The sequence below is a fragment of the Abrus precatorius genome, unplaced genomic scaffold (assembly GCF_003935025.1).
Source record: "Abrus precatorius isolate BTA unplaced genomic scaffold, Abrus_2018 Scaffold5, whole genome shotgun sequence".
Taxonomy (NCBI): Eukaryota; Viridiplantae; Streptophyta; class Magnoliopsida; order Fabales; family Fabaceae; genus Abrus; species Abrus precatorius.
In genome coordinates this window covers 1,562,542-1,588,069 of record NW_020874395.1, presented here as the reverse complement: position 1 = coordinate 1,588,069, position 25,528 = coordinate 1,562,542, and the positions used below count along the sequence as shown (strand labels likewise).

Genomic DNA, 25,528 nt, shown 5'->3' with positions numbered 1-25,528 from the left:
AGTCTAATTCAGCACAGCACCATTACTTTCATTAAGAGAAATCATACTAATATAACTATAATAACACAAACAGATAAACATGCTGATATTTAATAAAGCTCAAGGTGAAACATTTGAAAATAAAACAATAATGAACAACTAATTGATCTTGCTTAGGACTCTGCATTAGAATCTCGTGAATCCTCTCCATTAGACTCTTTTGTTGATGCCGTTGCCCCCTCAGATGAATCAACTCCATTCGACTCTTCCATTGTTGTAGTCCCTTTTTCTTTCTCAGCATTTTCCTTGGATCTTCTAAGGACTTGAATCAACCTCTCCATGGAAGTCTCAACATCTTCATCAGCTACCTTAGGCATCAAGTTTTCAGCAACATCTGCAGGGGTTATGTTAGTCTCTTCCAACAATCCGCGAATGGTGTCAAACAAGTAATGAGACTCTACGCTAAGATAATTCTTTGCCAACACTTTGAACCCCTCAAAGCCACAATAAGAAAGTTCAATATGCATGTCCATTCTTCCTCTTCTAATGAGAGCTTGATCAAGTTTCTCCACATAATTAGTAGTAAATACAATGAGTCTCTCCCCGCTACTAGCGGACCAAATCCCATCAATGAAATTCAACAATCCAGAAAGTGTGACCTTGCTGCTTCCAGCTTTGTTTTTACTTGCAATTGCACCTTCCACTTGCTCCATCACAGAAGTGACTCTATTCTTCTCATCTTCACCTTTGCCACCCTCAGAATTAGTCTCCCTTTGGCCAGTGAGATCAAGTGAGCAATCTATATCCTCAATCACCACCACTGATTTGCTTGCAATTCCAATCAGAAGCTTTCTTAGTTCTGCATTGGTTTGCACAGCAGTTAGCTCAATGTCATATATGTCATACCCAAGAAAATTAGCAATGGCAGCAACCAAAGTTGATTTTCCTGTCCCTGGAGGGCCGTAAAGGAGGTAGCCCCTCTTCCAAGGCTTGCCAATTCTAGCATAGTACTCTTTGGCCTTGCTGAAAGTAGTAAGGTCATCAACAATCTCCTTCTTTTTTTGTGGATTCATTGCAAGTGTTTCAAAGGAAGCTGGATGCTCAAAAATCACATGGCTCCACTTACCCTTATTGTCATAATCACCACAACCTGTGCAATTGGTGTAAAGCTTTCTCAGCCTCTTCCTTAGCCCAATGTCCTTACCTTGTGCCAAAACATGGTCAAGGTAAGAGTTTGTGACAACATCGCGGTGTCTGGCATGAAATGTGAGAAGGTAGTATCTTTTGTCTTCAGCAGGATAGAATGACACAGATTTTGTGTTGTGCATTATCTGTGAGGTCCAGCACATTTTCAATTTCGGTGCCCCCTTTTTTGACTTCATAAACAATTAATAATATTTTATTAAATGAATAGTAACTTTATTTGGCTATAAATAGCCGTGAAATGAAATTGAAGGAAGCACAAGCAGCAACACACACAAGATTTCATCAAGCATTGTGAGTGTTTGTGAGAGAAAAAAAAAATAGAGTGTTGAGTAAATCCTAAGAGTGTGAGAAAAATACACTGGGGTGGGTATCATCTCTATTTCTTCTTGGTATTACAAAATTTGTAATATTTGAATAGGAGTGAGTCTCACTGTGTACACTATATTTTACACCTCTTGTGTGATAGAGTGTTGAAAGGATATTGTAAATATCCTGAGATATAGTGGAATATTTTTCGGAGTTTGTCCCGTGGTTTTTCCTCCACATTGGAGGTTTTTCCACGTTAAATAGTGGTGTTCTTTATCTGCTTATTTTATTCAGTTAAAAATAATTCTTAGTATGCTCTGTGGTTGCAGTTTAGTCTGATCTTCCACATCAGAAAAGAATTATTTTTGTTATCCTTCCGTGGCTGATTGTTGGATTGCTGGAGAAGTGTGTATTTGTATTAGTGTTGTAACTGGAAAGATTCTGGCTAAGGAAAGACCTGGTATTTAAGTGATCCGTTGTGATCCACCTCTCTTTCCTGGGAAGTATTTCAGTGCACACTTTACAAGTTACACCGCTGCGCTGCTAGATCTATTTATTAGGTCTGAATTATTGCTCGCCAGTTTACGTCAGAATTTTAATTTACACGTCCAAGTTATTCCGCATTTGAGCTCAACAAGTGGTATCAGAGCTTAAGTTGGGCTCTGTATCACCGAGTGTAAATTAAATGGAAGAGAACGTAGGTACCATGGTGAAGCTAACAGCAACAAACTACTCTATTTGGAAGCCGAAAATGGAGGACATACTTTTCTACAAGGACCTGTATGATCCTGTGGAAAAGGGAGATCAAAAGCCAGAAGACGTGAAGGATGAGGATTGGAAAAAGATACACCGGAAGGCCGTCAGTTTAATTAGGCAGTGGGTGGATATCAGCATATTCCACCATGTTGCCACAGAGACGAATGCCCAGACTCTGTGGAACAAAATTGAACAAATGTATCAGAGGAAGACTGCACAAAACAAAGCTTTTGTTATTCGGAAGCTGGTGAATTTAAAATATCAAGATGGAAGACCAGTTGCAGAACACTTGAATGATTTCCAACACATGGTAAACCAGCTAGTTACCATGGAGATAAAACTTGATGAAGAATTGCAGGCGCTGTTACTTTTGAGTTCTTTACCAGACAGCTGGGAGACTCTGGTGGTGTCATTAAGCAACTCTGCTCCTGAAGGAAAACTGACTTTGTCTCAAGTCAAAGACAGCATGTTTAATGAAGAAACAAGGAGAAAAGACTCTGGGGCAAGCAGTTCTCATGCCCTTGTCACAGAGAACAGGGGGAGAAGTAAGAGCAGAGGACGAAGTAACAAATCAAGAGATAAGTCACAGTCTCAGCCCAGAAGAAAATTCAAGTGTTACCACTGCGGTGAAGAAGGGCACATAAAAAGAAACTGTAAAGCCTGGAAGAACAGAGAGAAGAAAGACCGACGAAACTCTAGATCGGATGACGATGAAAATACTGCATCCCCTGTGACAACTGGGGATGTGGTAGTACTCTCTGTTGAAGAAGAAGAAGAGTGTCAAGTTACAGACTCATGTGATGAATGGGTCATTGACTCAGCAGCATCTTATCATGCAACTTCTCACAAGGAATTCTTTACTGTGTACAAAGCAGGAGACTTTGGTAAAGTAAAGATGGGCAATAGCAGTATCGCAGATATTGTGGGAATTGGTGATGTGTGCATTCAAACCAATACAGGATGCACAATAACACTAAAAGATGTGCGTCATGTGCCAGATCTACGTCTGAATTTGATCTCTGTGCATGCTTTGGATCTAGCTGATTACGACAGCCATTTTGGTAACAGCAAGTGGAGGCTTACCAAAGGATCGTTGTTGGTTGCTAGAGGCACAGTAAATTCAACGTTGTATAAAACTCAAGTAAAGCTGATCAAGGGAGGATTGAATGCAGTCGAGGATGATGCTTCGCCAAATTTGTGGCACAAAAGATTGGCTCATATAAGTGAAAAAGGATTGCAGATTTTGGCAAGAAAGTCCCTTATCCCGTTTGCCAAAAATACAAAGTTGAATCCTTGTGATCACTGTTTATTCGGCAAGCATCATAGAGTGTCTTTCAGCAAAACGTCAAAGCTGAAAGAGAATATTTTGGAGATGGTTCATTCTGATGTATGTGGACCCATGGAAGTGGAGAGTCTTGGTGGTAGCAGATATTACGTGACGTTTATCGATGATGCTTCACGAAAATTGTGGGTGTACTTCTTAAGAACGAAGGACCAAGTTTTTCAATGCTTTAAAAGGTTTCATGCAATGGTAGAGAGACAGGCTGGTAAACCTTTGAAGTGTCTTCGCACGGATAATGGGGGTGAATATACTTCCCATGAATTCAAGAATTATTGTGCTGAGCATGGCATCAGGCATGAGAAGACGGTACCTGGAACCCCACAACATAATGGTGTGGCCGAACGAATCAACAGAACCATTATGGAGAAAGTAAGATGCATGTTAAGAATGGCAAAACTGCCTAAGCCATTCTGGGGTGAAGCTGTTCTAACGGCAAGCTACCTGATTAATCGATCTCCATCTGTTCCTTTGGGCTTTGATATCCCTGAGAGAGTATGGTCCGGACATGATGTTAAATACTCTCATTTGAAAGTGTTTGGATGCAAAGCTTTTGCTCATGTGAATAAGGAACAGAGACAAAAGCTTGATGATAGAGCCATTCCTTGCATATTTCTGGGCTATGGAGATGAGGAATTTGGCTACAGGTTATGGGATCCAGAAAATAGGAAAGTTATTAGAAGCAGAGATGTAGTGTTCCATGAGCAAGAAACTATGTCGGATTCTGCTTCACCAAAAATCAGAGAACCAGGTGGTAAGGTTGATCTTACACCAGTTGTTCCTCCTAAAAATGCCACAGTAGGGGGAGAGTGTGATGAAGAACTTAGGGTTGATAATGAGCCAGCAATAGAAGATGGTGATGATGAAGGTGTTGAGCAAGAAAACCCAGAAGCTCCACCTCAGCCTCGGAAATCAAGAAGACCACACCAGCCATCTACAAAGTACCCTAGTTCGACGTATATTACCATCACTGAAGAGGGGGAGCCAGAAAACTTTGAAGAAGTTCAGACTCATAAGGATAAATCCCAGTGGATGAAAGCCATGCAAGAAGAAATGGATTCTCTGGTGAAGAATGATACTTATGAGTTAGTCAAGCTCCCTAAAGGCAGAAAAGCCTTGAAAAATAAGTGGGTGTTCAAGCTTAAGAAAGATGGTGACAAGCTGTTGAAGTACAAGGCTCGCTTAGTTGTAAAAGGTTTTGGACAAAAGCGAGGAATAGATTTTGATGAAATTTTCTCTCCAGTTGTGAAGATGAGCTCTATTCGAGTTATACTCGGATTGGTGGCTAGCTTGGATCTGGAGCTTGAACAACTAGATGTGAAGACTGCGTTTCTTCATGGAGACCTTGATGAAGAAATCTACATGGAGCAACCAGAAGGTTTTGAGGAAACTGGAAAGAAACACATGGTTTGCAGATTGAAGAAGAGCTTGTATGGATTGAAACAGGCTCCAAGACAGTGGTATAAGAAATTTGACTCGTTCATGACGAGTCATGGATATGCCAAGACTGATGCAGATCATTGTGTATTTGTCAAGACATGTCCAGGTGATAAATTCATTATCCTTCTGTTGTATGTAGATGATATGTTGATAGTGGGACAGGATGTGAAGCTGATTGGTGATTTGAAGAAAGAATTGTCAAAGTTTTTTGATATGAAAGATCTGGGCCCTGCAAAACAAATTTTGGGCATGCAGATCATGCGAGACCGAAAATCCAGAAGGTTGTGGTTATCGCAGGAACGGTATGTGAATCGGATTCTGGACAGATTCAACATGAAGACGGCTAAACCAGTTAGTACACCGTTGGCAAATCACTTCAAACTCAGCAAAAGAAGTTGTCCCACAAGTCAAGAAGAAAAAGAAGCTATGGCGGGTATTCCATACTCCTCAGCAGTCGGGAGTTTGATGTATGCCATGGTTTGTACGAGGCCGGATATAGCTCATGCGGTCGGAGTTGTTAGCAGGTATCTTTCCAATCCTGGAAAAGAGCATTGGGAAGCAGTGAAGTGGATCTTGAGATATCTGAAAGGTAGTTCTAATATGTGCTTGAGCTTTGGAATACCTAACCCAGTTCTTGAAGGATACACAGATGCAGATATGGCAGGTGACCTGGATAGTAGAAAATCTACTTCAGGACTTGTGTTTACCTTTGCAGGGGGAGCTATATCTTGGCAATCCAAATTGCAGAAATGTGTGGCCTTGTCAACTACTGAAGCTGAGTATGTTGCCATGACTGAAGCAGGAAAGGAAATGCTTTGGTTGAAGAGGTTTCTTCAACAACTGGGAATTGAGCAGAAAAGGTACGTTATCCATTGTGATAGCCAAAGCGCATTAGATTTAAGTAAGAATGCGATGTATCACTCTCGTACGAAGCACATTGATATCAGATATCATTGGCTGCGTCAGGCAGTGGAAGAACAAGAATTCAAGCTAGATAAGATTCATACGGATAAAAATCCTGCTGATATGATGACGAAAGTTGTTGCACGAGAAAAACATCAACAGTGTGCCAAACTGATTGGCATAGATCGCATGTGAAGATTCCAAGAGTGCACCTTTGTGCTGGAGGGGGAGAATTGTGAGGTCCAGCACATTTTCAATTTCGGTGCCCCCTTTTTTGACTTCATAAACAATTAATAATATTTTATTAAATGAATAGTAACTTTATTTGGCTATAAATAGCCGTGAAATGAAATTGAAGGAAGCACAAGCAGCAACACACACAAGATTTCATCAAGCATTGTGAGTGTTTGTGAGAGAAAAAAAAAATAGAGTGTTGAGTAAATCCTAAGAGTGTGAGAAAAATACACTGGGGTGGGTATCATCTCTATTTCTTCTTGGTATTACAAAATTTGTAATATTTGAATAGGAGTGAGTCTCACTGTGTACACTATATTTTACACCTCTTGTGTGATAGAGTGTTGAAAGGATATTGTAAATATCCTGAGATATAGTGGAATATTTTTCGGAGTTTGTCCCGTGGTTTTTCCTCCACATTGGAGGTTTTTCCACGTTAAATAGTGGTGTTCTTTATCTGCTTATTTTATTCAGTTAAAAATAATTCTTAGTATGCTCTGTGGTTGCAGTTTAGTCTGATCTTACACATCAGAAAAGAATTATTTTTGTTATCCTTCCGTGGCTGATTGTTGGATTGCTGGAGAAGTGTGTATTTGTATTAGTGTTGTAACTGGAAAGATTCTGGCTAAGGAAAGACCTGGTATTTAAGTGATCCGTTGTGATCCACCTCTCTTTCCTGGGAAGTATTTCAGTGCACACTTTACAAGTTACACCGCTGCGCTGCTAGATCTATTTATTAGGTCTGAATTATTGCTCGCCAGTTTACGTCAGAATTTTAATTTACACGTCCAAGTTATTCCGCATTTGAGCTCAACATTATCTTCCTTAGACTCCATGTAAGCTTTATGCCTTCAAACTCATCATAGACCACTTCATGTTCATCCATCTTTAGCACCAAACATTGTCTAAAGTACTCACCTTTGAGTTTCCTTGCTTGTTTGAAAGACAAGGAAGCCAGGTAGTGCTCGATGGCAGAGAAGGCTTCATTGCTTTTCATGTAGTCACCTATGTACTCAAAGAACTTGATCTCAAGATAAGGGTAGAACAAGTTGGCTACTTTCTCTGAGAATATTTCTATGAGGGTTTGAAGCTGATGAGGAAAATACCTTTGAATCAAAGCCCACAAAAAGAGTATGCTAGCAAGCTTTGATCCAAAAAGACCCCAAATATCACCCATACTTTGATCTCTCTCTTCTTTTCCTTCTTTCTCTTCTCTTCTCTTTTTTGGTGTTCTTCTAATGATCAATCTTTGCTATATATATATATATATATATACACTTAATCAGGGGTCATTTGTTTCTCGTGCATTGGTTATATGTACCAATAAAATTCACATGATACGAAGTACAAAGTCATTACCATGAAATGTTTAGACTCGAAACTGCATGTTGTTTTGTACTACTTAGTAACAAAGACAGCGCATGATGCTTCAGCCTTTTACCACATGTCAAGTGCTGCTCACCCACTATTCTCATTGGTCAATTTTTTTTCTCTTATTTTTCCTTAGACATCAAGATAGCCACAAATAATTCTCTAATGTGATATCCAGTTGTCTAAAAAGTTTAATGGATTCTAAAAGAATAATATAAAAATATCCGAAATTAAATACTTTTTAATATAGCAAGCAATTTATTAGAAAAAATAAGATAAAAACAAAATGACAGGTCAGCAGAGTTACTTTGGAAGTTATGCTATTTTGTTATTTTGTGTGAAATTACTACAACTTGGACAAGGAATTTTTCCTCAGGAAGGAAAGAGGCAAAAGGGTTTCTAGAGCCAGCTGCTGTATTCAATATTTATAATCCCAATGAAGTTTTCATTCCTGTTTACAAATAACGTTATCATCCTTCAACTCTCTATTTTTAAGATTTAAGATTTAATTTTTTTGCATTAACTAACCTATTTTTAATACTTAATGTTTTTCTTTCAATCTGATTTTTTTATTCTATTTAAATTAATCACACTTATTTATATAATTTAAAAATTTTAAATAAAATTAAATATTCTTATATTATTTAATATTTTTTATAAATTATAAGCTTAATTAATTTAACTGTTTGTTTGAAGATTCTTATTAGGTAGATTAAATTTATAATTTATTATAAAAAATAATATATATATATATATATATATATATATATGATCATGAAAATAATATAAGATAATTTAATGGTCAAATTACTCAATCTTATATACTATGAAAAGTTATCAAGTGATATAAGTGTCCAAATTTAACACATAATATCAACACATCCTAACTCTTTAAATAATAGCTTTTATATTTCATAAAAAATCTCATAAAATGTAAGAAATATTTGTTAATTATTTTTTAAGAAAACTAACAACAAGAGACATTTCGAAGTAACATCTCTTGACTTTGAAATCAATTTAACGGGAAAATTTAAAATTTACTATATTTGATAGACTTCAATGTGGTTGTGATGGTGGTAAGAATCTCTTTAAAGTACCACGAATATAACCTCAAACTAGCTAAGATTCTAAATTAACAATTTACTATCATTACATTTTCATACACTTATTTTATATTTTATAGGTATTAAGATTTTAATATGGTTAGGCTAGTTAATTTTTATTTTTTGTTATTTTGCGTTTAGAACTTTAAGTTTTTGGACTTATACTGTATGCTTTTGTTTTCTTTTTATTGTCAACATTTACTATTTTTAAAAATTACTTTTTTTAATGCCATAGATCTAATTTTTGTTTGTTTGATCCTTTATTCCTTTTTTTTTTCAACTATTTGAATCTGGGCTCTGATGACATATTATGACATATTGGGCTTAATTCTGAAATTCCAGCTCTTGATATATTCCTAGCTCATCAATGTAAGTTTGATATCTCAAGAGTAAGTTGTAATAAAAAGTTAATAATATTTTTTTAAAATCATCAATTAATAAATTTGAGTCACTTTCTAAATTTTTTTGGTGTTGTAACTGAGGCATAGTTCAGATGAAGGAAGCATGCATCTTCCTCTCATTTAAGAAGGTTATCCTTGTAGAACATACATATTTTAAAAAGGGTATCTGCTTCATCTTCTTTTATTATAGATGTCATGATCATTTGAGAATAAGTTAATACCCTAAGCACACTTACAAATAAAACTGATGTTGTCAGAAAGCAGTATTGGGACATTTATAAAATGATTGATAAAGTACTTTTGAAAAAGCTTACAGAGAACTTATTTGAACTTATAAAATAGTTTATAATTTTTATAACTTACTTTAATAAGTTTTGCTGAAATATGTATCCAAGTCAGAGAGAGATGGGCTTGAATAGTAAAAATATATGATTTTGAGTTTAAGTGAATTTTTAATAATACTTTTTTTTTTTTGCATTTAAGCAAATTTATGTTTATTTAAATAAATATATCTAGACGCTATAAAATTAGGGATAGTAAAATGGGTCAGCTTATTCAATTCCACCAAAAGTTCACCTAAAAGTGGACTAATATGAGTTCGTTCTGTTTAAGAATGGGCTAACAGGTCAGCCCGCTAAAAAAATTAAAAATAAAAAAATTAGTGAGTCGTTAAATTAATAGACTAACACATAAAAAATGAACAAAAAAAATTATAATAAATAATTAAAAAATATTTAAAAAATATTTTTATATTAATAAAAATTAATACTTTATTAATATTTAATTATTTTTTATTTTAAAAAATAAATTTTGGGCTCTATGGGCCAGCTAGCCTTGACTCGTCATTTGCCTGCATTTTAATTAAGTAAGACGAGACAGGTTGGTGGATTTATAATATTTACCTCAGCTCATCAATTTTGGTGGACTATGTGGGCCAGCCCATTGAACTATGCCTATTTTAACACCCCTACATGAAATTAATGTTATTCTAAACAAACTCTTATAATATTTTTTTTTTAAAAAAATAACACATAATCATTAACTTCTTTAATTTTAAGAGTTAAATATTTTAAATTAACAATGCGTTCTTTTATACTTTAAAATACTTTCCTTTCGGTCTTTATTATTTATAATTTTTATAAACTAATTGAGCTTATCTTTGTGATTTTAAATGTTTAAAATAATATTTTATATTTTATAAATTAAAAATGCCCATGAAATATAAGGAATATTTGTTAATTTAAAAGATAATGAAAAGATATTTCGAAATGACATCTGTTGACTAGGGAATCAATTGAAATGTGGAAAAATTGAATTGTGTATGTGAAAGAAAGAAAATCAGATTGCTTAAAACCAAAGATTATTGAGCTTTCTTGATAAAAATAAAATAAAAATTTGTCATTGGAAACGAGATACTTTGAAACGACATCTGTTGACCAGGAAGTCAATTATTTTTTTCAACAGGATTCAATTCAACTGGCAAATATAATGGTGATAATTATGTAGGTATAATTGTGAATAAAAATGTCTCATATTAAATAAAATTAAAAAAAATGAATAATATATAAATAATAACAACAACTTGATACCTTAAGATTTTAAATTAAATGTAATATCCTTGAATGATTTGCTTATAATCCATAAAAGAAAAATCAATATTCAAGTCCTGTGTGTAATCTATATACAGAACCACGAATACACTCCAAATTTTTGGAAATGCAGTATAACTGGATTTCTCAGTTATCAACAAACGTGCCAAAGATCCAAGAACAAAATAACTTTAATCAGCAGGGGACTGTTATATTTGAGGGTTGGAAGAGTGAATCAATTATTTATATCCAAAGACCAATTCCTTGTAATTGAAATGAAAAGTATAATCATTTGTTGTTAATTTGATTAGTATCTTTTATATTCAAACCAACCACTTCTTCCATATAGTAACAATTAACATCTTTAAACTGCATTTTTTCAACTGATTAGCATTTTTGGTCCTTGAAAATATTTAGTTCTACCATGAACTACGTAGTATATTCGATATTTCAAAAGGCCACAATCTGAAATGGAATGAGAATATCGATGTAATTGTTACTGTAAGAGACACTAGAAAGAGCAAAAGACATGGAAAACAGAAATTGAACCACACAGCATGTCAATTGTTACATAGCCAAGAAGCTACATTGGGACATTGGGACAATTGGTAGATATTTCAAATCCTAATAGTGGCAGTAACTAGCAACTAGTGAATCTATCTAAATTGATCAATGGAAACCATTTTCCTTCACATCCTCCCTAGTTTTCTCCTTATTTTTCTCTTCCATCCTAGTACATTCTTCCTTCTCTTTCTCCTCCTTCAACCTTGCTTCTTCTTCTGCCTTTTTCCTTGCTTCCTCCTTGGCCATCTCAAGAGCATCAATCAATTTCTGCAAGCAAGTTTCCACATCTTCATCCACAGACTTTGGCATCAAATTCTCAGCAACATCAGCAGGTGACATATCAGTCTCTTTCAACAATTTCTCAATTTTACCAAACAAATGGTGTGACTCTACATCCAAGTAGTTCTTGGCAAGCACTTTGAATGGTTCATAGCAACAATAGGACATCTCTATGTGCTTATCCATCCTTCCCCTCCTAATGAGAGCAGGATCAAGTTTCTCCACATAGTTGGTTGTGAAAATTATGATCCTTTCTCCCCCACAAGATGACCAAATCCCATCAATGAAATTCAACAACCCAGATAGAGTTACTTTACTACTTTTGTTATTCTCCTCTTCATTCCTCCTAATAGGATCCTTTGGTTCCTCATCATCACTCGTTTCCTTTTTCTGTTTCCTTTGGCCAGTAAGATCAAGAGAACAATCAATATCTTCAATCACTATAACAGACTTACTTGGAGTCTCAATCAGTAACTTTCTTAACTCAGTGTTATCTTTTACTGCAGTCAACTCAAGATCATACAAATCATAGTTCATGAAATTAGCAATAGCAGCTATCATAGTAGACTTACCAGTACCTGGAGGACCATACAAAAGATACCCTCTTTTCCAAGCCTTACCTATTTTTGCATAATACTCTTTCCCTTTCTTGAATTTGACAAGGTCCTTCAATATCTCTTCCTTCTTTTTCTGCTCCATTGCAAGCGTCTCAAACGTTGCAGGGTGCTCAAAAACTATGTGGCTCCACTTTGATTGCTTGTAACCATACCAACCACTACTAGGATTGTTGGTGTAAAGCTTCAACTGTCTATTCCTCATTTCAAGTTCCTTTCCCTCTTCCAAGACATGTTTTATGTAAGACATAGTGATGAGGTCACGGAAACTTTTGTGAAAAGTGAGTTTGTAGAACCTTTTTTCATCTGGGGGGGCATAATATGAAAAGGGGTTATACCTTTGTGTGTTGGTGCTTGATTTGTTTGCACTCCACCACACTTTGACACCTTTGAACTCATCTGTGATCTCTTCATTGTCATCCATGCTAAGGACCAGTGGTGTTTGGCTATCTTTAACCACTTCAGCTTTGAGTCTTTTGGCTCTTTGTGATGAGTTTGCACTAAGGTATGTTTGGATGGCAGTGTATGCTTCACTCTTTTTTAGGCGTTCACCAGAGAACTCAGGGAAGGTTATTTGGACATAAGGGTTGAAGTGGTTGGTTAATTTTTGTGTGTAGGCTTGAAAACGGTCACGAAAGTGAGGTGGGAAGAAACGCTCAAAAATTGTGTAGACAAACACAACTGTGGCCATTAGTGACCCCATTTGTGCCCATAGCTCCCTCATTATCTCTTCCTTCTCTTTGATCTTTGGCTTATTTTGTGTGCTGCTCTGATTTATAGCATTTGAGTCGAATGTTTTTGTGCTGGTTTTCTGGATTTGATGCAACAAGGTAATTGTGTACAGTCTAAATCTCCAAGGAGAATCATTCAATTTGTACAAGTAAAATACACCATTGGCACTTCTTTTCAACTATATGGAGCCAAAAAGTCATAAAGAGAAGATTGAAAAATAATAAATGTATTGAAGTGATATGTTGTCATCAAAGTAAAAAAGAAAAAAGAAAAAAGAAAAATATTAAATTGATATTTAGGTTATAGTATAAATATATTTTGAGTCATGATTAATTCACAAAAATATCAAATTTTAATACTTACATTATTTAATAATTTTATATAATTTAAAAGTAATTAATATAAGTATTGACATAAAAATCCTTATTAAATAAATAATTTAAAAAAAAATAAACTTATAAATAATTCATCATATTATTTTATATTAATAAATAATATATTTTTAAAATATAAATAAATATTAAATTTTAAATAAAATACCTATAAATATTTAAATCACGTGAAATTTAATATACATAACTATAAAAATATTATAAATGATTTAACAATTAGTCTGATCAATTTTAATTTTTAAAAAACTATTAAATAGTAGTATTTAGATTGAACACCTAATATTAATAAATCTAAGTCATATATTTTAACTTCTAAATTGATATGATATATTTTAAAATAAAAATTAAATAGGAGATAACTTAACAACCACACTAGATAGATACACCAAGATTGATAATATCCCATTTAACACTATCAAAGTATATTAATATCTTTTATTTGAATACATTTATCTTTTTGTCATATTCTATTTTTATTTTTATTGTTTCAGAATATAGGGTGTTTAATAAACATTTTTCTAAAATACATAAATATTGATTTACAAATAACATATATAATTATTTAGTGAGTAATTGAAACGAAAGTGACATGAATATTGGTTTTGAATTAGAATATAAGTATGACAAATATTGATGGGATTTCTTAGGAAACAAGTTGAGACGGTGCAAAATGTCAAAGCTCCGTTCACATCCGGCATTGGTAGTCACCCCGATTTGTCATATCAAAAGCAGCCTCTCCTCTTTGTTGACGTTGACCCTGTCTTCTTCTACCCTTTTCTATTTTTTGCAAATTTTTTTTATTTTTTTTTCAATTACATTTTGCGTACTAGTTAATAACATTTACATGTTAACTATTTAGAACCTTTATCAAAATAAAAATTAAGTAAAAGTTAGTATTATTACTACTCGTTTAAAACTTTTATATAAAATACTTATAATAATAATAATAATATAGTTATAAAAAATTTTAGACATAAAATAATTTTAAAAAATTAATAAATATTTAAAGGGTATAATAAATACACCTCTTATTTTATAACGCGGACACGTCTCTGCTCTCTTATTCAGCGATGGCTATGTGCGTGTCAAACAGTGATGAGAATAACTTATCCAAGGTTTTGTATTTAGTGTGGGATTTTTAACAGTTTAAATATATTAATTTCAAACAATATATAGTAAGTCTTCTTGGGACTACTTTTAACTTATAAAAATATTATTTATTTTTATATTATTTTTTCTCTTATAAATATTTTCATATAAATTTATCTAAATTGAACCATAATTGACAAAAGATGAACAAAGACCTCTTGGGTCTACTTTGTAAAGAGAATAGTGTCGTAATTTCAAGGAAGGATCCTTTGGTTTCAGAGAAAAAAGTTAAGGCACATACGTTAGCTTAAGTAAGTGTATGAAGTCATCAAGTTCATACATAGCTTAATTAATCGATATTCTTCTGATTCACACTTATGATTCATGCACTATTGATCTATATTACTTAAGCTATTTGTATTTTTATTTACTTTTTTTCATTATTTTGCCCCAACTTGCAATATATAAATTACAATACACATCATTTGTGTCCAATATTGTGCATCATGCATAGTTTGTAGCAATTAACTATGTGTGATGGCTGTACTTGTTATCTATTCTTTATTAAATTCCGCCATGAAATACATAATTGTCATTTTCTTCCACAAAACGGTTCCAATTTAGAGAATGAAATGAAAAAATGACGGCAAAAAGGTAACATTGCATGATAATGATTTGGTGAGGTACTTAGTTGTTTGATCTTTTATTAAGTATATGTCTGGTTTAGTCTATAATTTGAAAAATTAACTGTAAGATTTTAAAAAAAAAGAGATAATTATTTTTCAACATTGAAGTCGAAACAGAAAAACTAGAATATAAATGCTTTTTTTTTTTTTTGTAATTTCATCTAATTCTGAATAACATTATTATGACAACATTTTTTCGCAAGAAAATTGCTGAACAATGTGAAATCAAATCTGATAAAAAGTAACAAAAACTGAATATCAACGCCGGGTTTGACTCGGTCAAATCGTTTATTTTTATTTTTTTTAATCTTGATCACTTTCACACTGACACGATTTTTAGGTAAAAAGTTGTACAAATTCTTACCATTTGGCAGACCCTTTTTTTTTTTTTTTTTCAAATATAATATAGTTTGTGGTTATATTCATGTCAAAATCACCCACTTGCATTGTTTTAATTTAGTTCTGTTTGGACTCGCTAAGATGTATAGAAAGAGTAATAATTATGCGCAGTTAGAAAAATTAAAATACTGATAAAACTTAACTAAATATTGGAATGCTTATTGAAGTAATTACATAAAATAAAAATGACGTAATATGAACTATTAGTTAATAAACATAGTAACTCAATATATTAAGAGTTTTATTCTCATAATAAAACTCAGCAATATAAGTATTGTTCTCACAATACTTTGTATTTTTAATCCGTATTCCACTTATATTATAAGGACTTGGTCGCTCTCTAAAATCAACTACATTCCTTACTTGAAAAAAGAGTGTAGAAGCTATTAAAAAAAACAAATAAACATGTTAATTATTACAAAGAATCATTATATTTTTAAATCCTTACAACACATCATCCTCTCCCTGGTGTATTTGTTTTGTTTTGTTTTATGGATTTGTATAAGTTATCTTTCATCTTAATTAGTAGACTAACAAGATTTTGTATCTGTAAAAAATTAATAGAATGTCTTAACTTCATTAGTTCACATGAAAAAAAAAAAATATTTATCTCATAAGATAACTTTAACAAATTCTTTATTCTATGTGCCAGAAGGCTTTATGAACACTTTATAATAACTTAAATTTTCTCTTTGCCTTCAAGGCTTCAAACAGCGTACACCATGGAAGATCAGTGAGAAAAGCAAACAACAACTTGGATGAAAACGCACCTTTTCAACTGGGCTATCTAATGACCATCAAATCCAATTATACCGTGATACAGATGATTATAAAGTTTGTTTAAAATTAAATTTCATGTTCATTGGACCAACCATTATTGAGTAATATTTGAAAAAGAAACTAAAATGATGTGAAGTTGATCCATAGTCTAATAGAATGTTTGAACAACATTCTTCATTATTTGCCCAAGAAAATATTCAAACATAGGGACACACAGATATTCAAGTTCTACATAGAATTTGCCACCGAAAGGGTGAATACACAGATGTCACTAACTATTTTTAGTAAAAGCTCAATCAAATAATAACACCATTGTCTTCCATTTCTTCACCATGATTTTCACTAAGTGCATTCTCTTGCACATTAAATTGCTCCTTTTCTGTCTCTTCCTTCTTTCTTTCTGCATCTTCCTTAGACATCTCAAGAGCATGAATCAAGTTTAACAGGGAAGTGTCCACTTCTTCATTCAATGACTTTGGCATCAAATTCTCAGCTACATCAGCAGGGGTCATCTTTGTCTCTTCCAACAATTTCTCAATTCTAGGAAACAAATGGTGAAACTCGACATCCAAGTAATTCTTGGCAAGCACTTTGAATGCCTCATAGCAACAATAGGACAATTCTATGTGCTTATCCATCCTCCCTCTCCTAATCAAAGCTGGATCAAGCTTCTCAACAAAATTTGTTGTGAAAACCACGATCCTCTCTCCCCCACAACCTGACCAAATCCCATCTATAACATTCAATAGCCCAGAAAGTGTTACCTTGCTACCTTTCTCATTATCATCATCATCATCATCATCTCTATCACCCCTTTTAACGCAACCTTTTCTTTCTTTACCATCTTTTTTCTTCTTCCTTTGGCCAGTGAGATCAAGTGAACAATCAATGTCTTCAATCACTATAACTGACTTACTACAAGTGTTGATCAATAACCTTCTCAAATCTGAATTATCCTTAACTGCTGTCAATTCAAGATCATACACATCATAGTTCATGAAATTAGCCATAGCAGCTATCATAGTCGATTTCCCTGTACCTGGAGGACCATATAGCAAGTACCCTCTTTTCCAAGCCTTACCAATTTTGGCATAGTAACTTCTCCCACTTTTGAACTTGACGAGGTCATTGATAACATCCTCTTTCTTCGTTGGGTTCATTGCAAGTGTTTCAAAGGTTGCAGGATGCTCAAAAACCACATGACTCCACCTTGTCTTGCTATTAGTATAAAGCTTAAGTTGCCTATTCTTCATCTCAATAGCCTTTGCTTCTTCCAACACATGTTTTAGGTAACACTCGGTTATGAGGCTTCTATAGCGCTTGTGAAATGTGAGTTTGAAGTACCTTCTTTCATCTGAAGCAGGGTGAAAAGAAAAAGACTGTGTCTTTGGGGTGATTTTGTAAGAACTCCACCAAAGCTTCACTCCTTGGAACTCTTCTATGATTTCTTCGTTATCATCCATGCTAAGGACTAATGGGGTGTGTGTGTCTTTGACTTTGACCAGTTCAGCTTTAAGCTTTGTGGCTTGTTTGGAAGAGTGTTCACTGAGGTAGGTTTGGATGGCATTGTAAGCCTCACTCCTCATGAGGCGTTCACCAGTGAATTCATGGAACGTGATTCTGATGTAAGGGTACACAAAAGAGGTGAGTTTGTGAGTGTACTTCCTAAGACGGGCTTGAAGAGGAGGGGGGAATAAGCGCATGAAAATGGTGTATATGAACATGCTTGTGGCCATGAGTGACCCTAATTGTGTCCACATCTGATGCATGTTATTTGACCCCTCACCAATCTTGTGTGATTGTTTTGTATCTGCAAAGGGTTGTGACTAGATTCAGTTTGTGTTGTTGGTAAGCGTTTCTTTTGTTCGAGTTACTCAACTCTGACATAATTGTAGTTCTTAAAATTTGAATTCAATCATATTATAAAATGAACTGGGACAACTTTGCGCGTTTGTTTGCAATGAAAATAAATTGTTTAGTTGAAATACACTTGTTACGAAAAATATAAATACTTAAAAAAATAAATTTTTTAATGAAAAAATTAATACACTCAATAAAATTTTGATTTTGTTAATAATTAATTACATGCTCAAACAACCATTAAAAAAAACTAGTTAAATTTTTTTTCTAAAAAAAAACTTTGTACAATAAAAATTAAATAATAAACTATTTTATTATAAAATTGAATATTCTATAACATCACTTATTTATAAAATTTTGAAAGTGGACCTTTCTTAATAATTAAGTAAACAATTTCAACTTGAATTTGTCCTTTTATTTATGATGACAAAGAGTTTAATTTGAATTTATTTTTATTTATAAAATGTTTAACTTGGATTTATATTTTTTTATGATGATAAAAAATTTAATTTGAATTATTTTCAGTTTAATTTAAATTTATTTTCTAAGAAATTTAATTTCTAACACAATTTATGCGTTAGTGACATCGAATGAGTAGTTTTAATCTACAAGATATAAATAGAAAAAAAAAAGGACAAAATATAAAAAATAACGTAATGACAAAGAAATAGAGGTATAAGAAAAGGAAATAAAAATAAAATAAAGATTGCGCAAACTTACAAAATGGTGATTGTTATCTGGAAGAGTAAGATAAGGATAAAATTGGTTAGAAATTAAGTAAATTTTATTGTTTATTTTCAATTTAATATTATACTTTCTTATTTTAATAAATTTTTATCAGAAAGATATTTAAAAAAAGTTCTCTTGTATTAAATAAAGAGGCATTATAATTGATTGTATTTAAATGCCTGCTCATTTTCTCGAAGCTTCGTAAACGATGAAATTGCCGTGTGGGTTCATTTAATTGGTGGAGAACCCTTCGAAAAACAGAGGGTTAGCTCAACTACTCAGTCAAAATGATTCCACTCTTATATTCGAGTATTTATTGTTATTTTTATATATTACTTTTTTAAATTTATGCATATTATACATGATAAAAAATTAATAAGTAATATATTTTATTAGAAACTACAAATTTAATAATATCAGTATATTAAATATAAATTATTGTTATGTACAATATTGCTTAAATAAAAAATTATATATTTATTGATATTTTTAGAAACAAATTTATAATTGTAACATGTTTTATATATATATATATATATATACACACACACAAATTTATTGATATTCTAAAAAACTTACCCTTAATGTCAATGGATAATATTGTTATAATGCATTTTCATTTAATAACATGAGATAAATTATGAACCAAATCAATGAGTTGTAGATAGAATTTTTAAATGCCTCCTCTTTCGTGTGAGCTTCATTAGGATGAAATTTTTCAGTGGGTTAAATTTATAGGTGAAGCTAAGAGTTTGGGATAAATAGTTTAATTAATTTTAAAAATATAAAATTTATAATAAAAATTTAACCATGAAATACATAAAATAAATGTTTTTAAAAAAATATATGCAGACCCAATTCAAAAAAAGGTTACTTTCAATGCTTTTAAGTTTCTTGTATTTTAGCTTATATCCAAATTTAATTCTCCTGACTTTTTATTTATTAAAAATAATCTTTATAATTTTTTAATTATTCAAATAAATTTTATCTTAAAATTTATTCAATGATTAATAAAAACATATCAAATTATAGGTATGATGTATTATTGATTTGTTTATATTTATAAAGGAAAAATATATAAATAACAAAACAAAAAAGTGTATACATTTTGCATATTATATTTTTTATTAAATATTTTATATAATTTTATATTTTAGATAATTCAATAATATGTCACATTTCTATAGTTATTAAAAGAAATTTTAATATAAAAAACATCATTTAAATAATTTAAAATTAAATAAATTATGCATAAATTTAAATATAAAAAATTAAAAATATAATTAAGTCAAATATTTATATTTATGCATAAATTAACCAAAATATTTATACAGCTATTTAATTATTTATATTTGGTTTTGCCAGATAAATAAGATACATTCATCATATTATGTGTATGTTTGAATTTATATTTAAATGGGTATGAAATTATGTGTATCTTTGCACTATTAATTATAACTTATATTAGATTCATGTTGACAGATTTTTTTAATATATTTTTCAACACATTAAAATTGAGGGAATCCTTATAAATAGCTTTACAAACAAATCTATATAATGATGACATGGATTTTTAATTTTTGAAATTTTTTATTATACTGCTAATTACACTTTTTTATTTTTCTCTTTCCTTAACTTGACAATCCTTTGCGTGATACTAGACAAATATTATTATTAACTATTGTTATAATATGCACCGTTGTTGTATAAATTCACGTCCAATAAGAGAGGAGTAAATTCACTAAATTGATAATAAAAGTTTATAGGGTAACTAAATAAGTATTTAAAAAGGTAACTGTAATAAATATTTTAAAAAATTATTATTTATAATAATTTTATTTCAACTCAAAATAAGGAAAAAAAAAAGTGTGACCCACTTGCATTTCGAAGTAATGCTATGAAAAGGAAATTTTTTTGAAATTCTTACTACGATACTTATGAATTTGAAAAAAATTATTATATACTTAGATTGTGGCTTTTAAATATTTTAAAATTAAAAAATATTTATATTTTAAAAATAATTTTAAATTAATAATTATGATTTTTTATATTTTAAATTATTATATGTAAAATTAATAATAACTCATAATTTACGTGTGAGAAATTATATAATATTTTTTGTATAAAAACAAAAAACTACACAAAATTTCTCCACGGAAAGGTGTTGATGCGGACAACCGACCCAAACGTCACGTTGATGCAGAGAAGATGAAGGTCATCCATGGCTAAGTGAGTCAGTGCCGAGTCAAAAGAATAACGTGGTATGCACGCCTGCGTTATAAAATTTATTGCTTTTACACTATTTTTTATAATAATTTATATATTCACTTTTTTATTTTTTCTATCACATGAATCCATTTATTACACATTTTTTTCTTGTTTTTTTTCCTCTTATGTGTAAAAATTATACTCAAATGTATATTTTAAATTTTAATAATATTACGTTAAATTGTGTTTCTACATAAAAGCTATAATCTGTAATGTTAAACTAGATTTACGTTTGAATGAATTTAACCAAGAGGTAGTTTGACATAACATTTGGTCAGCTGTGATTAGAAGCAATTTAAGAGCATTTTAATACAGGTATGTTATGAATATATAGTTGATTTTTATGGTACAAAAATAAATAATAAAAATGTATAAAATTGTAAGATGAATGAATCAGAATGGATTTACCGTCATTCAATATGAAAATATATTTATAATAATTTAAATAAATTAGAAACTAACTATGTAATTAAGATTTTGACAAACTTATAATAAATTAAATTATTTCTAACAATAATACTTATCTAATAAATTGAAATTACCGAAAATAGTTATAAAAGTATAATGTTAACTCTTCTTGATTTTTAAATTACAAATTTCTTTTTATATTTTAGATTTATTAACATAAAATAAATTTGTTGTCAATAAAAATTTTATATTCTCTTTTCACTTCAAATCAGAATTAAATAATTTTTTTTTTTAAAGAACTTGATTAATCATAATTGGTTCTAAGAAAATTTTTATATAATTAATTGAGTCACTTCGATTACTATTAAAAAAATTAATCAACTTAAATTTTTTACTCATTTTAAAATTCATGTATGAGTTGCAAATATTTTTAAAGTATTTAACTATTTATTTTCAACACTTAAAAGTATTAAGGTGAATTATTGTCATATTCTTTTTACATAATAAAGTTGTTTGCTTCACTTCTAATAAATTTAGAGTAAAAAAAATTCTTTTTTATTTATTTTTTTAAAATATCTTAACCAACTTTATCTTTAATTAAATAATATTTGTTTTTAAAAATAACTTCAAATCATTTTTTAATCAATTGATCAACACTTAATAAATTTTAATTAATTTTAGAAAACTAAGTGCCTATTAATCTTATCTTATTAGTTATGTTAAACAATTTGTATGAGTATACTTTAATTATCACAATTTTAGAATTCAAATTTTCTTATTAAATTTAATATTTGCATATCTTGAAATCTTTCATTTCTAATATATTCTTTCTTTAAATAATCTTAAATTACTTTTGTTACTTTTAAAGTCATAATTCTCATAAAGATAAGTATTGAAACACCAGCTAAAAAGATATGAATTTACATTTTCTTTCTATATTTTTTTTTATAATTTTTATTTAGATTATAGTAAGATTATGTAATAGTAAAAGAACTTCGTAATTTTCTTTAATAACTTTCTAAATATTCAAAGTCTTCTTTTTGATAACTCAAATATTATGATTTTTTTCGTCAAAGACAAGAGAACAATTTATAAAAAATTTGATTCAATATCCATTTTCACGTATTCATAAAAATATAACTATGTAACGATTTTTTCAGCAAATAAAAAATATTACCATAAACAATGATACAACTGCATATTAATTGCTTTTGAAACAAAGGAAAAAACTTAACTATATTTGAATTATATAATGCAACTACATATAAATTATTTCACCAAGAAGGAAATATGTTATATGTTATTTAATCTTTATCTTAATATAAACTAATTGTTGTCACCATTCTCTTTCGCCCCTTCCTCAGATTTTCCATTAGCTATAACCTCTTCCTCTTTAGCCAGCTTTTCTTTTTCTTTCTTCTCTGCCTTCAATCTCTCTTCCTCATCCTCCTCAGCCTTTTTCTTTGCATCCTCCTCAGCCTTCTTCTTAGCCTCCTTAATAGACACAACAAGATTCTTCAAGCAAGTCTCAGAATCTTCAACAATTGACTTAGGCATCAAATTTTCAGCAACATCAGCAGGTGTCATATTGGTCTCTCCCAACAACTTCTCAATTCTAGGAAACAAACTATGAGACTCAACATCCAAGTAGTTCTTGGCCAAAACCTTAAAAGCCTCAAAACCACAGTAAGACATTTCTATGTGCTTATCCATTCTCCCTCTCCTAATCAAAGCAGGATCAAGCTTCTCCACAAAATTTGTTGTGAAAATTATGATCCTTTCTCCTCCACAAGCTGACCAAATCCCATCAATGAAATTCAACAACCCAGATAGAGTCACTTTACTTCCCTTCTCTTCATCTTCCTCGTGTTTCTTAGTAGGATTCTTGGCTTGTTCAACCTCATCCTCATCTTTTTCCTTCTTATTCTTTTTCCTTTGGCCCGTAAGATCAAGAGAACAATCAATGTCCTCTATCACTATAATTGACTTACTTGATGTCTCAATCAAAAGCCTCCTTAGCTCAGTGTTTTCCTTAACTGCAGTGAGTTCAAGATCATACACATCATAGTTCATGAAATTAGCCATAGCAGCTATCATAGTAGACTTACCAGTACCCGGAGGACCATACAAAAGATACCCTCTTTTCCAAGCCTTACCTATTTTTTTATAGTAATCTTCTCCCTTCTTGAACTTTTCAAGATCATTTCTGATCTCTTCTTTCTTCTTTGGGTCCATTGCAAGGGTCCCAAAACTTGCAGGGTGCTCAAAAGTTACATGGCTCCACTTGGTGCGTTTCCAGCCATACCAATCATTGCTTGGATTGTTGGTGTACAACTTCAGTGTCCTATTTTGCACTTCAATATTCTTGCCTTGTTCCAACACATGTTGGATGTAAGAGCCTGTGATGAGGTCACGGTAACGTTTGTGAAATGTAAGAGTTAAGAATCTTTTCTCACCTGAAGAAGGGTACCATGAAAATGTTTGTGTTTGTGGGAGGGTGTGGTTTGAAGCCCACCACACTTTAACACCTTCGAACTCATCTGTGATCTCTTCATTGTCATCCATGCTAAGTACGAGTGGTGTTTGGCTATCTTTAACCACTTCAGCTTTGAGTCTTTTGGCTTTTTGCGATGAATTTGCACTAAGGTATGTTTGGATGGTAGTGAATGCTTCACTTTTTTTGAGGCGTTCACCTGTGAATTCAGGGAAGGAAATGTGGATGTAAGGGTACATGAGGCCTGTGAATTTGTGTGTGTATTTTTTGACATAGGATCGAAGATGGTATGGGAAGAATTGCTCATACATGGCATATACAAACATAATGCTAGCCATGAGTGAGCCTAGTTGTGACCACATTTCCTTGATCTCCATCTTTCTCTGAGATTAAGTTACTGCTTTTCTGTTCAATGAATTCAACACGTGGTATTTATAAGGAGAGAGTGACATGGACTAATGGAGTGTCGGTGTTATTTTTTCTGCACCCCATACTGCACGTTGAAAGGAAAAATGTTTCCTTTTTGAACAACTAAAAATTAATACTATATGTAATATTATATATAAATTTTTATTTCTCAATTATTATTATTAAAAATATAATAAAAAATAAAAAATAAAACCAAAAAATGGTTTTCATGACCACTGTTTTGAAGGTAATATGAGAAAAATAATAAATAAATATTTTTATTAATAATTATAATAAAAAATATATCTAAAGTTATGAGAGAATATTTTGTTAATACTTTATAATAAAAAAGAACTTTTTATCTTTAATATGCTTCTATTAATGATATAAAGATATTTATTAGCATTCTTCAACACAAATATGTTATCAACATCAAAATATGATAATAAAAGCTTTTTCATTTAACTTTAAAATACAAGTATATAAAAAAATAATAAAAGATACAGATAAAAAATCAGCTTTTTTAAAATAGTCTACCTTGCAATTACTAAGTAGGTTCTGCTTGTTTTCGTGTGTGTTTCCCTTTGACAGCAATGTTTTATATCAATCGCAGGTTCTCATGTTTGTCTGTATTCAGCTGCCATTTATGACTTTCAAGTTTTTATTTGCATGCGTGTTGGCGTTTTCTGCTTGTATTTAAACAAGACAATGGCCTTTGAGCATTATGCTTGTTATATCATTTTCATTAATACAAAGTAAATCACTTTTTATTGTTATCTTGCACCAATTTTCTATGCTGAAATTAAAAACTTGCATTTCAATATATTTTCTCTCTTTGCTTTTACTTTTCTAATAGACAAATGTAATAGTATAAAATATAAATTTGATTGTGCTAATAACTATTGAGATATAAATATTACATGGGTAGGTTAACAATAAATTATCGGCTACATAATTAAAAGAGTTTAAAATATTTTAAATAAACTGGTTACCTAAGCATGTAGATAACTCACTTTCTCTAACTCTTAAATTGAACTCACGTTCTAAAATCTTATTAATATAATCTTTTCATCAATTAAAAACAAGAAGTCTAGCATTCCATATCAAGAATAAATTGACTTGACTTAGAAGAACAAGAAAAAATATGGTCTACCATTTTAATAATAATGCAGGAAATAAAAAAAAAAAATCTTCAGCAA

The 25,528-nt window shown here is 31.2% G+C and overlaps 4 protein-coding genes across 5 annotated transcripts; all 4 read right to left on the bottom strand.

Annotated features, from left to right (window-relative positions):
- Positions 1 to 152: 152 nt before the first annotated feature.
- Positions 153 to 7,337, bottom strand: LOC113867615 (AAA-ATPase At3g28510-like). The gene is made up of 3 exons (XM_027503013.1): positions 6,995 to 7,337; positions 3,801 to 3,811; positions 153 to 1,310 (listed from the first exon to the last, which is right to left on the bottom strand). The coding sequence occupies exons 1-3, from the start codon at positions 7,158 to 7,160 to the stop codon at positions 153 to 155; spliced, it is 1,335 nt and encodes a 444-aa protein (XP_027358814.1). The 5' UTR covers positions 7,161 to 7,337.
- Positions 7,338 to 10,562: 3,225 nt separating this feature from the next.
- On the bottom strand, positions 10,563 to 13,057 carry LOC113867299 (AAA-ATPase ASD, mitochondrial-like). The gene has a single exon (XM_027502533.1). It carries the CDS (start codon positions 12,806 to 12,808, stop codon positions 11,297 to 11,299), a length of 1,512 nt encoding a protein of 503 aa, XP_027358334.1. The 5' UTR covers positions 12,809 to 13,057; the 3' UTR covers positions 10,563 to 11,296.
- A 2,882-nt stretch (positions 13,058 to 15,939) lies between these two features.
- LOC113867333 (AAA-ATPase ASD, mitochondrial-like) lies at positions 15,940 to 18,078 on the bottom strand. The gene has a single exon (XM_027502592.1). The coding sequence runs from the start codon at positions 17,929 to 17,931 to the stop codon at positions 16,459 to 16,461; it is 1,473 nt and encodes a 490-aa protein (XP_027358393.1). The 5' UTR covers positions 17,932 to 18,078; the 3' UTR covers positions 15,940 to 16,458.
- Positions 18,079 to 20,382: 2,304 nt separating this feature from the next.
- On the bottom strand, positions 20,383 to 24,504 carry LOC113867220 (AAA-ATPase ASD, mitochondrial-like). 2 transcript variants are annotated; one of them, XM_027502369.1, is made up of 2 exons: positions 22,768 to 24,322; positions 20,383 to 20,396 (listed from the first exon to the last, which is right to left on the bottom strand). In XM_027502369.1, exons 1-2 carry the CDS (start codon positions 24,296 to 24,298, stop codon positions 20,383 to 20,385), a joined length of 1,545 nt encoding a protein of 514 aa, XP_027358170.1. In that variant the 5' UTR covers positions 24,299 to 24,322. The 2 variants fall into 2 exon arrangements, with proteins under 2 accessions (XP_027358170.1, XP_027358169.1); XM_027502368.1 differs by lacking the exon at positions 20,383 to 20,396 and having other exon boundaries at positions 22,648 to 24,504.
- Positions 24,505 to 25,528: the final 1,024 nt, after the last annotated feature.

Coding starts and splice junctions, on each gene's coding strand:
- LOC113867299 (XM_027502533.1), bottom strand. CDS start 12,808: ATGAGGGAGCTATGGGCACAAATGGGGTCACTAATGGCCACAGTTGTG.
- LOC113867333 (XM_027502592.1), bottom strand. CDS start 17,931: ATGCATCAGATGTGGACACAATTAGGGTCACTCATGGCCACAAGCATG.
- LOC113867615 (XM_027503013.1), bottom strand. CDS start 7,160: ATGAAAAGCAATGAAGCCTTCTCTGCCATCGAGCACTACCTGGCTTCC.
- LOC113867220 (XM_027502368.1), bottom strand. CDS start 24,298: ATGGAGATCAAGGAAATGTGGTCACAACTAGGCTCACTCATGGCTAGC.